General features: G+C 40.6%; 1 protein-coding gene across 1 annotated transcript in view; it reads left to right on the forward strand.

Annotated features, from left to right (window-relative positions):
• The window catches only part of ZDHHC21 (zDHHC palmitoyltransferase 21), a 75,196-nt gene that overhangs the window by 20,959 nt on the left and 40,233 nt on the right, over nucleotides 1-14,004 (forward strand). The window contains exons 3-4 of the mRNA XM_075851919.1: nucleotides 6,588-6,686; nucleotides 11,870-11,981. Coding sequence (XP_075708034.1) covers nucleotides 6,588-6,686; nucleotides 11,870-11,981 — 211 coding nt within the window. The remainder of the gene's footprint in view (nucleotides 1-6,587; nucleotides 6,687-11,869; nucleotides 11,982-14,004) is intronic.

The following is a 14,004-nucleotide window of genomic DNA, read 5'->3' on the forward strand; positions in this document are numbered from 1 at the left end:
CATTGGTAATACATTTTTTTTTCTTTAACACAAAGTTTTACCATAGAAACGCAACTCAATATTTATTGGCCAGATTCTGCAGTTTTTAGAAATATCCCACGTGGCCCTAGAGCCCTAATGGGCTGAAACACAGGCCTCAGAATCAAAGGAGCACCTAGTGGATTTTGGGGCCTCCTTTTTTTTTAGAATACATTTCAGGCACCATGTCCGGTTTGAAGAGGTCTTGTGGTGCCAAAACAGTGGAAACCCCCCAAAAGTGACCCACTAGTTTTGAAACTACACCCCTCAAGAAATCTATCTAGGGGTATAGTTAGCATTTTGACCCCACAGTTTCTTTACTAAACTTATTGGAATTAGTTTTTAGAAATGAATTATGCCCTGAAATTGAAAATCGAAATTTTTTTTTCTAATAAAACTTAGTTTTAGCTCATATTGTTTCATTTTTACAATAGATAAAGGAGAAAAAGCACCCCAACATTTGTAAAACAAACTCTTCTGAGCACAGCAATACCCCATATTCGGTAATAAACTGCTGTGTGGACGCAGGGCAGGGAAAGGACGGAGTGTCATTTGACTTTTGGAGCTCAAGTTTTGCTGGAATGGTTTAGTTTGCGGCGCCATGTCACCTTTGCAAAGCCACTGAGAGGCCAAAGTAGTGCAAAGTGACCCCATTTGGGAAACTACACTCCTCGTGGAATTTATCTAGCTGTATAGTGAGCATTTTGACCCCACTGTTTTTTTTTGCTGAATTTATTGGAATTAGGCAGTGAAAATGAAAATCTACATTTCCACTAAAATGCTGAATTTTTTTTTCATTTTCACAAGGAATAAAGGAGAAAAAGCGCCCCAACAATTGTAAAGCAAATTCTCCTGAGTACGACAATACCCCATATGTGGTCATAAACTGTTGTTTGGACACACCGCATGGCTCAGAATGGCAGGAGTGCTAATTGGCATGTAGATTTTGGTTGATTGTTTTTTGGGCGCCATGTCGCATTTGCAGAGCCCCTGAGGTACCAGTACAGTAGAAACCCCTGAGAAGTGGCTCCATTTTGGAAACTATACCCCTCAGCGTAACCATCTAGGGGTGTAGTGAGCATTTTGATCCCACAAGTGTTTCATAGATTGTATTAGAATGAGGCAGTGAAAATGAAAAAAATAAATTTTTTTCTCAAAAATGTCGTTTTTCACCCAATTTTTTTTTTCCACAAGGGGGAATGGGAGAAATTGGGTAAAAAATTGTGTGTTGTTTTTTTCTCCTGAGTACGGCAATACCCCATGTGTGGCCCTAAACTGCTGTTTGGGCACATGGCAGAGCTCAAAATGGAAGGAGCGCCATTTGGCTTTTAGAGCGCAGATTTCGTACAGGCGCCATGTCGCATTTGCAGAGCTCCCTTATGTACCAGAGTAGAGTGGAATACCCGAGAAGTGACCCCATTTTGTAAACGACACCAAGGCATTTATCATTTGCCTGGACATATGACGGGGCTTAGGAGTTAAAGGCGCATATGAGGCCTATTTTGGTGATTTTCGCAGCATTAGCCCACAATGACAGGGCTCTGGGGTCAAATAGTAAAGCAAACCCCCAAGTAGTGACCCCCATTTTGGAAACTGCACCCCTGAAGGCATTTTATTAAGGGCATTTTGACCAAACAGGTTTTTTTTTCTATTAGAAATGAATGCTCAGTGGATGGTGCAAAGAGAAAATTGAAAATTTCCACGGGTATATTCCATTTTAGTGCACAATATGTTGTGCCCAGTTCGTGCCACTGAAGACAAATACCTCAAATTGTTAAGCGGGTTCTCCCGGGTATGGTGATGCCATATATGTGGACGTAAACCGCTGTTTGGGCACACTGCAGGGCTCAGAAGGGAGGGAGCGCCATTTAGCTTTTGGAGCGCAGTGGTAGTTTTGTTTGGGCTTTTGCTGGTATTTCAGTTTATGATGTGGGGGCATATGTAATCTGTGCGGGGTACTTCAGGGTATAATAAGCGGGTATAATAATGGGGTAAATAAATAATAATTCATAGGTATGTGGCCGGTGTCTCACTGATAAATGGTGCCCAATCTTATCCGCTTTTGGAACGCTCTGCACATTTTGCATCGCTATATTCTGAGAGCCAGAACTTTATTTTTTCTCCACCGGAGCTGTGTGAGGGCTTATTTGTTGTGGGACAATCTGTAGTTTCCATTGGTACCATTTTGGAGTACATGCGGTTTGTTTTTTTTTTTTTGTTTTTTTCTTAATCACTTTTTATTTCATTTCTTGGCAAGCAAGGTGACCAAAAACCTGCAATTCTGATGGTTTTTTTTTTTGTTTTTTTTTTTTACGGTGTTCGCCATGCGCTATGAATGACAATTTTACTTTATTCTGCGGGTCGGTACGATTACCATATGTATATAGTTTTTCTTATGTTTTGCAGCATCTGCACAATAATATCACTTATGTTTCAAATTTATTTTTTGTGTCGCCATATTCTGAGCCATAACTTTTTTATTTTTCCGGCAAAAAATGCTGTGGGGGGGCTTGTTTTTGTGGGACGGGCTGTAGTTTTTAATGGTAGAATTTTGGGGCACATGCAACTTTTAGATCCCCCTTCTTTTTTTTTTTTTTTGGGGAGCGGTAGTGACTAACAAACAACGATTCTGGAATAGTTTTTTTATTTTATTATTGTACGGTGTTCACCGTGCGGGTAAAACTGCATCATATTTTTATAGTTCGGATCGCTACGGACACGGTGATACATATGTGTACTTTTTTTTTTTTTTCCTATAAGAAGATACTTATTATGGGAAAAAAGGCTGTTAGCTGTTAATATTTTTATTAACTTGTTTTAACTTGTTAACTTATTCTTTTTTTTAATTTTTGTCCCACTAGGGGACAGGTATGAAGCCCTGATGGCTATTCTAATACACTGCACTACCTACATAGTGCAGTGTATTAGAGCTGTCAGCTATTCACTGACAGCAAGCCTATTAGGCTTCGCCTTCCGGCCATTAGCAACCATAGGGTGCGATCTAATCACCTAGATGCAGCGATACCTGCATCTAAGGGGTTAATCGGCCGGATCGGAGCCTAGCTCCGTTCCTGGCCAATAGAGCAGGATGTCAGCTGTGACAAACAGCTGACACTTGCGCCCGTGGCAACCATCATGGTTGCCGACAGACTAGAAGACACTTAGATGCAGCGATCGCTTTGAGCGCTGCTTCTAAGGAGTTAATTGGCCGGATCGGAAGCCTAGCTCCGGTCCTGGCCGTTACAGCGGGGTGTCGGACAGCCGATAACCGGCAGTAATTGCACTGGCTCAGATTGGTCAGTCACAGCAGACTGACCAATCACAGCAATCGCCGGCCGGGGACCTCTGTGTTTGGTTCCCCGCCGTCTTAATGTGCCGATCAACTAATAAACAGTTGACGGCACAGTTCTGTCACCCTGTTCTTTGACAGGGTGACCGTTTTTAGCCAGGACGCACCGGTACGTCCCGGTGCCTAAAAAGCATTGCAATACAAGGACGTACTGGTGCGGTAAGGGATTAAGGGCTTTGCAAAATCTGTACTCCAAAAGCCAAATGACGCTCCTTCTCTTCTGATCCTTGCCGTGTGCCCAAACAGTAGTTTATGACCACATATGGGGTGTTTCCCTACTCCAGAGAAGTTGTTTTACAAATGTTGGGGTTCCTCTTTTCCTTTATTTTGTTGAGAAAATGAAACCTTTTGAGCTACAGCTACATATTTTTTAAGAAAAAGGATTGTTTTTATTTTCACATCTCAGTTCTAATAAAATCTATGAAACACCAGTGGGGTCAAAATGCTCACTACACCCCTAGATGAATTCCTCAAGGAGTGTAGTTTCCTAAAGGGAGTCACTTTTTGGGTGTTTTCTCTGCTTTGGTCCCTTAGGGGCGCTGCAAATGTGACATGGAGCTCAAATTTAGCAGGAATGGTTTGCAGAGGCCAAGAGCCAAATGGCGCTCTTTGCATTCTAAGCCCTGCAGTGTGTCCAAACAGCCGTTTATGACCACATGTGGGGTATTATTTTACTCGGGAGAAATTGCTTTCCAAATGTTGCGTTGCTTTTTCTTTTTTAGTCCTTGTGAAATTAGGGAAAAAATTAGCTAAACCTACATTTTCTTTGAAAGAATGTAGATTTTAATTTTCACGGCCAAATTCCAATGCAATAAACCTGTGGGGTTAAAATGCTCACTATACCCCTATATAATTTACTTGGGGTGTAGTTTCCCAAATGGGGTCACTTTTGGGGTGTTTCCATTGTTTTGGCCCCACAAAGACCGGACATGGTGCCTAAAATATATTCTAATAAAAAGGAGGTCCAAAATCCACTAGGTTCTCCTTTGCTTCTGAGGCCGGTGCTTTAGTCCATTAGCACACTAGGGCCACATGTGGGATATTTCCTAAAACTGAAGAACCTGGGCAATACATATTGAGTTGCATTTCTCTGGTAGAACTTTCTGTGTTACAAAAAAAAAATGGATTAAAAATGAATTTCTGCAAAAAAAAAAAATGAAATGAGTAAATTTCACCTCTACTTTGCTTGAATTCCTGTGGAATGTCTAAAGGCTTAAACTTTCTAAGTGCTGTTTTGAATACTTTGAGGGGTAAAGTTTTTAAAATGGGGTGACTTATCGGGGGTTTCTAATATAGAAGGCCCTAAAAGCCACTTCAGATCTGAACTGGTCCCTGAAAAAAAAAAAATCGCCTTTTGAAATTTTCTTAAATGTGAGAAATTGCTGCTAAATTTCTAAGCCTTGTAACATCTTAGAAAAATAATATGATGTTCAAAAAATGATGCCAATCTAAAGTAGACATACGGGGATGTTAAATAGCAACAATTTTGTGTTCTTTAACTGCCTGCCTTACTAGCAAATACGTTTTAAATTTTGAAAAATTCTAATTTTTTTTAATTTTTTGGATTAATTTTGGTGTTTTTCACAATTAAATACTGGTTGTATCGAGCAAATTTTGACAGTAACAAAGTCCAATGTGCCATGAGAAAGCAATCTCAGAATCGCTTGGATAGGTAAAAGCATTTCTCTTTGTGGTAGTATGTCCGATTTGAAAAATGAGGCTCTGTCAGGAAGTGGCCAAAGCGGGAAGGGGTTAAAGGGACTCTGTCACCAGTTTATCAATTCCCTATCTCCCAACTAATCTAATAGGTGCTTTGCTGCTGATAACTGCAGTGTGATTTTGTTTTAAAAAAAAACACGTTTATTTGCTAAGTTATGAGCATTTTTCTAAATATGTAAATGAGCCTTTATTAGACAAGTGGGAGGTAACCGCAGCGATTCCCCGGAGGTGGAGCTACCTCACAGCCTCTGACGCTGTCCTATCGGCATAAAGCTGCTTCACACACATTGTGAAACTAAAGCTGGAGGGAAGGGGGATCGCTTCAAACAGCCATATCTCGGGCTGTGGACCACCTAGAACAGTGGTTCTGGTGGCATATGGAGATATCGCCAGTTGAGTCAGGAACGGAAGCTGTATACTATACGATCACGCTGTGTTGCTGGGCAGGGAAGAGGAGAAGCTGTATGCTGATTGGACATTGTCATACAGAAAACAGTAAACGTCCAGAGTGACAAGAAAGTCACCTCCTATTTGGCTACTAGAGCCACATTCGCATATTTAGAAAAATGCTCAGAACTTTGCAAATAATAAACGTTTTTTAAAACCAATCACACTGTAGTTATCAGCAGCAAAGCGCCTATTAGATTAGTTAGGAGATTGGGAATTGATAAACTAGAGACTGAGTCCCTTTAAACTCAGTGAAATGAAGCAGCTATTGAGGTTAAGTCTTCATAACCAACAAGACTTTTTTTTTCCCCGCTTTTGTTTTACTATTTGTTTGAGAAACGTTAGTTTCTTTCTAGGTACTACTAGTACAATAATATTGCAAGTAGAAACTCCTCACTAAGGCTTTGTTCACATCTGCGTCAGGGCTCCGTTCCGTCGGAATGGAGCCCTCACTGACACAGACTGAAACCAAAATAGCGTAGTCGACTGATATTCATCCCGTCAAAACGACGGAACCCTTGCACAACGGAGACAAACTGAAACCATTGGCACCGGATCAGTCCCCATTGAAATCAATGGTAATGGGAACGGAAACCTTTGGTTTGTGTTAGTCAGTCTGCTCCGTTCCGACGGAAAGCTCAGACGGGACAGAGCCCTGACACAGATGTGAACATTGCCTAAGGCCCCATGCACATGACCGTAAAAAAATCTCCGTAAATACGGTGCGCAATTACGAACCGGTTTAGTTCTATTGGCTGCGGACACCTTTCTGTATCAATACGCATATTGCGGGCCGTGATTACAGGCACGGCCGCGTGCATGAGGCCTTACCTTCTAGTTTGAAGTCAAAACATGCTACCAAAGGTGTATCTATTGGGTGTCCATAGATGGCAAATTCTCTCTGATGCCTTACTATAAATGGAGAGTACAGAGGTATGACTGTATCCAGATGATTGTACAATAATGTAGTAAAAAACGATATAATAATAATAATTTAATACAATTCTTTGGTGTTTATATATATATATATATAATTTTTTTTTATGTCTTTCAGCTTATTATGCAGCTTCCTTATTTTGTGTGATTTCACTCTTAAGAGCATCAACTGCAGATCCTGGTAAACTGCAAGATAGTCCAAAAATTCCACTTACAGGTAATGGTTCTAACCTAAAAACAATTTCTACTGTATGATTCAAATTTTTACAAAGTACTTTGAATCATTTTAAATCTGCCAGCTTACCCCAGAAGTTCACCAATTTGACAAATGTTCACACAGAACTTAGTTACGCAAGGGAAATTCTATCTGAAATGGTCACTGCAGCATTCTGTGTAACATCTGAGAGAGAATGCAGTATCGATCACTAGAGATATTGGTCTGTGTACTAAGCCATGAACATAGATGTGATCGTTTACAGGTGGATGCTGCGTGTCAGGTCCACGGAACTGACGGATTCAGTGAATAGCGTTAGATAAAGCTGCTCTTTATAGAGAATACAGAGCAGCTGTATCTAAAGTACAACAATTTTTTGATAAAGTATTTACCAAGTTACACAAAACACACTGATGCACCTTTTTATTAAAAAAATGAATACCTTTCCCTTTCAAAGGTTTACATAGTCTTTAAGCAGTTGCTAAAGATTTTTACCCAGGCCTTACCAGCCAGAACGTGGTAATGTCTGGGCCTTATCGCCCATTGTCAGTCCATGCTAAAATTAAACATTTATCTCCATTTATCTTTCACTAGTCTACTGAACCTTGTATAACTAAACATAACCACAAAAGAAGTCAATTATGTTGCTAAATCAGAGAAAGAGTCTCTATGTAGCAGCTAGACAAAGTAGAGTGCGGCTTATAACTTCTGTCAGAACGGGCTTTCAAACTACTAGGGGGCAGCACTGCTTTAACGTCACATAAGCTAATTAAAAGGTGAGAACCGCTATGGCTGCAATTTCTGTTATCACTTTTGCAATACCGGCAACCATAACTGAATAGAAAAGAAACACGGTCCCTTGAACACGCATAGGCTACATATGTGCAGTACAGTATTTTTTTCTGTTCCGCTAACTGCACGTGCATATGTCCCACAGAAGGCAATGACGTACATAGGAGGATCTGTAGCTCTTCCAGCACAGTGATTGTGAAGTTGCACATGACTAACTTGGTCTCATCCTTGGTGACGCACTTATATATATATATATATATATATATATATATATATGTGTACATGTAGCAAAAATATGTAGTTATATCCATTTTAAGTGTACCTTCATGTATGTGCCAAAATAATATTGTGCAGTTTTTACTGAGTGTTTTTGGAATTTACTTTAATTACGGTATTCATTTATTCCGTTCTCTCGAAAATCTAGCATAGGCTAGCCGGTGTCTGAGTTGCAGAGGAGAAATAGTGTATGTTATTAATAGGATGCCTAAGGTGGTTTAGCACAGGCAGATATTCGAGTTTACCAGCTTTAAACAATGGCCAATTGACAATACAGCATGTCGATTGACGCTTGTTTGCTTTATTTACAGTGAGCCATGATCAGTGGTATAGGCGCGAACCATTGCTACTACGATCGTTCGTCCCAATATATTTGCAACTTGTCAGCAGCACATCCCCTGCTTACATAGGAAGATTTTCTGCCGACTAGAAACCATCTTTTGTTTGCCACATAAAAGATGTGATCAACCGATGAGCAAGCCTTCATCCTCTCATTGGCCCGTGTAAAAGAGCCTTTAGGCTTGATGCATATTAAGTGCGGTTTTGCCACACGGATTTGCGTACGGCAAATCCGCAGAGTAATACAGTACCAGCATAGTCAATGAGATTCCAAGATATCTTCTGTACACGCTGCAGTATTTTTTGCGATGGAAATTTACCTGCAGTGTTTTTTTTTTTAGAATCGGCAGCCTGTCAATTTATCTTGCGTTTCTACTTCCAAACTGTATCTGCCTAGTGCTGAGGAAAATCGCACCAGAACACGCTGCATGTAAACGCCCCGAAAAACGCATCAAGACATAAAAAACTCCCGATTAGGTGCGGTTTTTACCTGAGAATTTCCTGCATATTGCTGCGGTTTTGGTGCATATTTTCCGCAGCAAAATATGCAGCGTGTGCATGTGGCTTTAGAGTGCAGCTACAGTAATGTGAACTTAGTCAACAAACTCCTGCACTCTGTTTCCTCTTTTTATGTGCGTGGCATGCAGCACAGACACTTGCTGAATCTGTATCGTCATTGTTTAGTGGTGCTTTCATATATTTGCCCACATCTCAGAAAACCCCTTTTAAAGAGGATCGGTTACCAGATTTCACGATACAAACTGCATACATTATTAAATAGATCTCGAAGACCTCATGAGGCTGGTGTACTTACTTTGAAATTCCATGTCAGAATGGTTGTAAAATCATATTTTGAAAGTTTTCCCACCTGAAATTAAAAATAATACAGCATTTTAGGAGTCTAGCTAGAGTCTGAGGGAGCTCATGAGTCGAACTATATTTATGAGCTAAATTCAATCTCTACCCACCTAGAGCTGGCAAGCTCCTTTAAGTGTCTCCTCCCCTACTGCTGCTCAAATCTCACACATTCTCAGTTCAAACAACAATTTTTCCGGCGTTGCAGTGAAAAAATAATCAGCTGATCGAGTGAGAAGCTGTAATATCACACTGAATCTGCCGCTGAAAGACGACTGCAGCTTAAACGGAGCATGTGTAAGGTTTCAGCAGCAATGGGGGAGGAGGAGGGGGGACACTGGCAGGAGTTCGTCGGCTCTAGGTGGGTGGAGACTAAATTTATCTCATGAATACACAGGACTCATGAACTCTCTAAAGGCTTGTCCACACGTAATGGAATTGCAGAAACTAACAGGAATTCCGCTGCAGTAAAACCGCACCATTTCCTGCATTTTTTTTTTTTTTACTCTAAAATGGTGTGGATTTTTCTTTTGTTTTTTTTCGATGCTGGGAGATGGCGATATCATCTCTGAAAAACGCAGCAATTCAGTCCACTTTCCGCGGCAGGAATTGACTTGCCGCAGTATGAAAAATCCGCAACTCAGGTGAATTTCTGCACAGAAATTTTACGCACTGTCGGGATGAGATTTATTAAATCTCACTCACTTTGCTGCTACTGTATTCTACTGTGTATTTTCCGTCCGCAATTCCGGACGGAAAATACGGAGCAGTTCTGTTACGTGTCGACGAGCCCTAACGGGGCTCCTAAAATGCTCATTTTAATATTAAAGCGGCTCTGTCACCACATTATAAGTGCCCTATCTCCCACATAATCTGATCGGCGCTGTAATGTAGATAACACTGCTTTTTATTTTGAGAAACGATCATTTTTGAGGAAATTATGCACAAGCCCTTTTTCAAATGTTCACTTTTGTTTTTTTCTCCCCACCTTTCAAAAGCTATAATTTTTTTATTTTTCCATCTATATCGCCATACGAGGGCTTGGTTTTTGCAGGACAAGTTGTAGTTTTTCATGGCACCATTTATTGTACCGCATAATCTACTGGGAAGCTGAAAAAAAAATATTTGTGGGGTTACGTCATATTCTGGGGGGTTTTGTTTTTACGGCGTCCATCAGGCGGTAAAAACTACATATGCACCTTCTTCTACAGGTTGATACGATTACGGCGATACCAAATTCATATGTTTTTTATCACTTTTTTTTTTTTTTCCATCAATTTAGCGATGTGAGGGCTTTAGTTTTGCGGGGCGAGCTGTAGTTTTCACTGATACCATATTTGGGTATATGCGACTTTTTGATCATTTTCTATTTCATTTTTTTGGAGCGCTAAGGTGACCAAAAAACGGCAATTTGCGTGTTTTATATGTATATTTTTTACAGCATTCACCGAGCGGGTTAAACAACGCTATATTATGATAGTTCGGACTTTTACGGACGCGGCGATACCAGTTATGTTAACTTTTCTCGCGTGTTTGAGGGGGCGCCCCCCTGATTCTAACACTTTAAATGCTGCAGTCGCGATTGATCGCAGCATTTAAGGTGTTAAACGGGCGGAATCAAAGTGAACTTTGATTCTGCTCATTGCAGGGCGGTGTCGGCTGCGTGTAACAGCTGTCACCCGCTGTGTATGGAGCGAGCTCAGCCCGTGAGCTCGCTCCATACTTGCCCTTAACCCTCATCACGTACAGTTACGTGATATTGCGTGAAGGGGTTAATGCCCAACTGGGCGTTTTTAACTTTTGACCAAGTGGGCGTTGTAAAGAGAAGTGTATGACGCTGACCAATCAGCGTCATACACTTCTCTCCATTCATACTCAGCACAGCGTGATCTAGCGAGATCATGCTGTGCTGTCACATACACCCACATTAACTTTACTGGAGTGTCTTGTGAGTAGACATTGTGAATAGACATTGCCTCCAGCCAGGACACGATGTCTATTCACACTCCTGACACTTTGGTAAAGTTTGTGTGGGACATAATCGCAGCACAGCGTGATCTCTTTACGACGCCCAGTTGTCTATAACTTGCTCAAAAATGATCATTTTTCAAAATAAAAACCACTGTTCTCTACATTACAGCGGCGATCACATTATGTAGGAGATAGCGCACTTATAATCTGGTGACAGAGCCTCTTTAAGCGGGTAACCTTTCAAAAAAGATTATATAGCCATGCAAACGTGGATTTTTAAAGCAAGTACACCAGTCTCATCAGGTCTGAGAGATCCAATGTGCTACCGTATGTTTATAAAAGATAGCTGGACCATAGTATAAAACAAGCTCTTGTTACATTTTATCTCAACCCTATGTCCTCATAGCTTGTAAGCTTTGGCGAGCGGGGCCCTCACTCCTCTAGTTTGAATTGTTAAATTGTTTTGTCGCTATGCGAGGCCATATCTTGTCTGTTACAAAAGGGGAAAAAGAAAACCATTCCAGGACATAACCAGCACAGACTGAGCTGCAAAATATACTTAAATTTATAATTTTTTTTTTTAAATATATAGATACCATTTCCCCAGGGAAATGGTATCTATATATTTAAAAAAAAGTGTATAGTAAATGTAAGTATTTTTTTGCATCTCTGTATGTGCTGGTTATGTCCTGGAATTGTTTTCTTTTTCCCCTTTTGTAATTTTATTCTTTATCTTGGACGGCACCGTGTAAAGTTTAGTTACATTTATTGAGATATTTAATTGGATAGTATTTTGATTATTCCATATCTTGTCCGTACATGTATCCACTGAATTGCAAAGTGATGCAGAATTTGTTGGTGCTGTGTAAATAATAATTATTATTATGTGATCAGTCCTTTTTAAATGAATCTAGAATGCTAAATGATAGTAATATTTTTTCTACTTTCTATAGAAAAAGAATTTTGGGAATTATGCAACAAATGTAATATGATGAGACCAAAACGATCTCACCACTGCAGTCGATGTGGGCACTGTGTCAGAAAGATGGATCACCACTGTCCATGGTAAAATCGAAACCATTTTTTTTCACTTCCTATACATTAAAAAACAGGTGGCAATCAAATAAACATATTAATATTAGAAAATGGGATTTGAAGAACTTTTGAAGTAAAGTGTTCCTTTATTTCCTAGCCTTCCATTTCTCTGCCACCTCCTTTCTTCCAGCATTGTTGTTCAAAGTTGTTTGCCGACGTCTGTGTGTTTTGACCTTTTCATAAGTTATTAGTAATGCACTGTTGATAAAAGGTACCAGGTTGGATCACCTCTGTATTTTAGGCCTTATTTACACGAGCGTATTTCATGTCCGTTTAATTAACTGACCGCACACTGACCAATGCAATTTAATGGGGCTATTGACACATCCGTGTTTTTTCACAGAGCGTGTGACTGTTTCGTGAAACCTACTGCATGGCCTATTCTGGTCTGTTTTTGTGGACCTAGTCGCCCATTTAAGTCAATGGGTGCGTCAAAACAACAGACAGCACACGGACAACATCGGTGTGATGTCTGTGTTTCACGCATCAGTTGCTAAAAAAAAATGCAGACAAAAAAGTAAAAGAAGGAAGTGCTTGCAGATGAGAAACGGACACCATACGGACAGTCAATTGCATGAAAAAGGTCCCTTTTTTGCAGACGCAAATCGGACGTGCTCGTGTGAATAAGGCTTAGTTTGTAGGAGGACATGCAAAATATGCACTCTGCCTATCACTTGACCGTATCACCATTACCGGCAGAATGTAAGTGGGCAAGGATCGAAGATGCAGAAAGCTAGCCTATTACCATATAAAAAAAAAAAGTGACCTACAATTGCTTTTTGCCAGGTTTTAAACCATTCCTGCCCTGCACGGCCCTGTTCACACAGAGTATTTTGACGAGCTTTTTGGAGTGGAAACTGCTCCACAAAACTCGTAAAAAATCGGCCGAAAATGCCTCCCATTGATTTCGATGGGAGGCGGGGGCGGTTTTTTCCCGCCAGCGTTAAAACCGCCTTGCGGGAGAAAGAAGGGACATGCCCTATCTTCGTGCATTTACGCCTCTGACCTCCTATTGACATTGACGCTGAGTTTTTTTGCCCGTAGCACTCAATGGGCGCGAGCGAAAAACGCAGCAAACGACATGCAGGAAGGACAAAATCTGCCTCAAAATCCCAAACGGAATTTTGAGGCAGAATTTTCCTCCTGCAAAAAACTCAGTGTGAACGATAGTATGTGGAGGGGCCCTTTCCCTGAGCTGCTGCTCTCTTATGGTGCAGTGATCGTGCCGGCACGGGATCAATAGCGACTGCTACACTTAAGGAGTTTCACCAATGGAGGGGGCTCCTGTGAGCCTGTCGGTGACATTATTGCAGGCTGATTATGAATTACTTTGGCAATCGGGGGCTTAACAAAGGCACCTATGTTTGCCATAGCTAAATGCCCTTTGGCATGGCCTAATTGCCTCATCTAAGCTTAGTACTGAAATCAAAGTGGATCAACAGTATTGGGCTTAGATGAGGTTTCAGAGGCACGCAGGAGCTGTTCTCAGCCGAGCCATCAGACTACCAAACTATTCGGCTTCAGCTTCTTTGCACAGTGGATACAGCGAACCTGCAAAACTGAAACAAAGCAAAATTATGAATACAAAGTAAATTGCAAAACTAATTTGTTTGCAAAAATACATATATTTAATTAACCCGTTGTTGACCAAGCATTCTTCAGTTTTTTTCGTCTTCACATTTCAAGAATGATAACTTGTTTTATTTTTCCGTCAACATAGCCATGTGATTTGAGTTTAATTTTTAACTCCTTCCCTCCGCAGCCATTTTTCGGATTTTCACCTTTTTGTTTTTTCCTCCCCACCTTCCAAAAGCCTTAACTCCTTTTATTTTTCTATCAATATTGTTGTATGAGAACTTGTTTTTTGCGAGACGAGTTGTAGATTTTCACAGCACCATTTTTTGTACCATATGATATAGTGGGAAAAAAACTGCGATTCCACAACCTTTTGGGAGGTTTTGTTTTTACGGCTTTCACCGTACGGTAAACACGG

Source organism: Rhinoderma darwinii, chromosome 1, assembly GCF_050947455.1.
Source record: "Rhinoderma darwinii isolate aRhiDar2 chromosome 1, aRhiDar2.hap1, whole genome shotgun sequence".
NCBI lineage: Eukaryota > Metazoa > Chordata > Amphibia > Anura > Rhinodermatidae > Rhinoderma > Rhinoderma darwinii.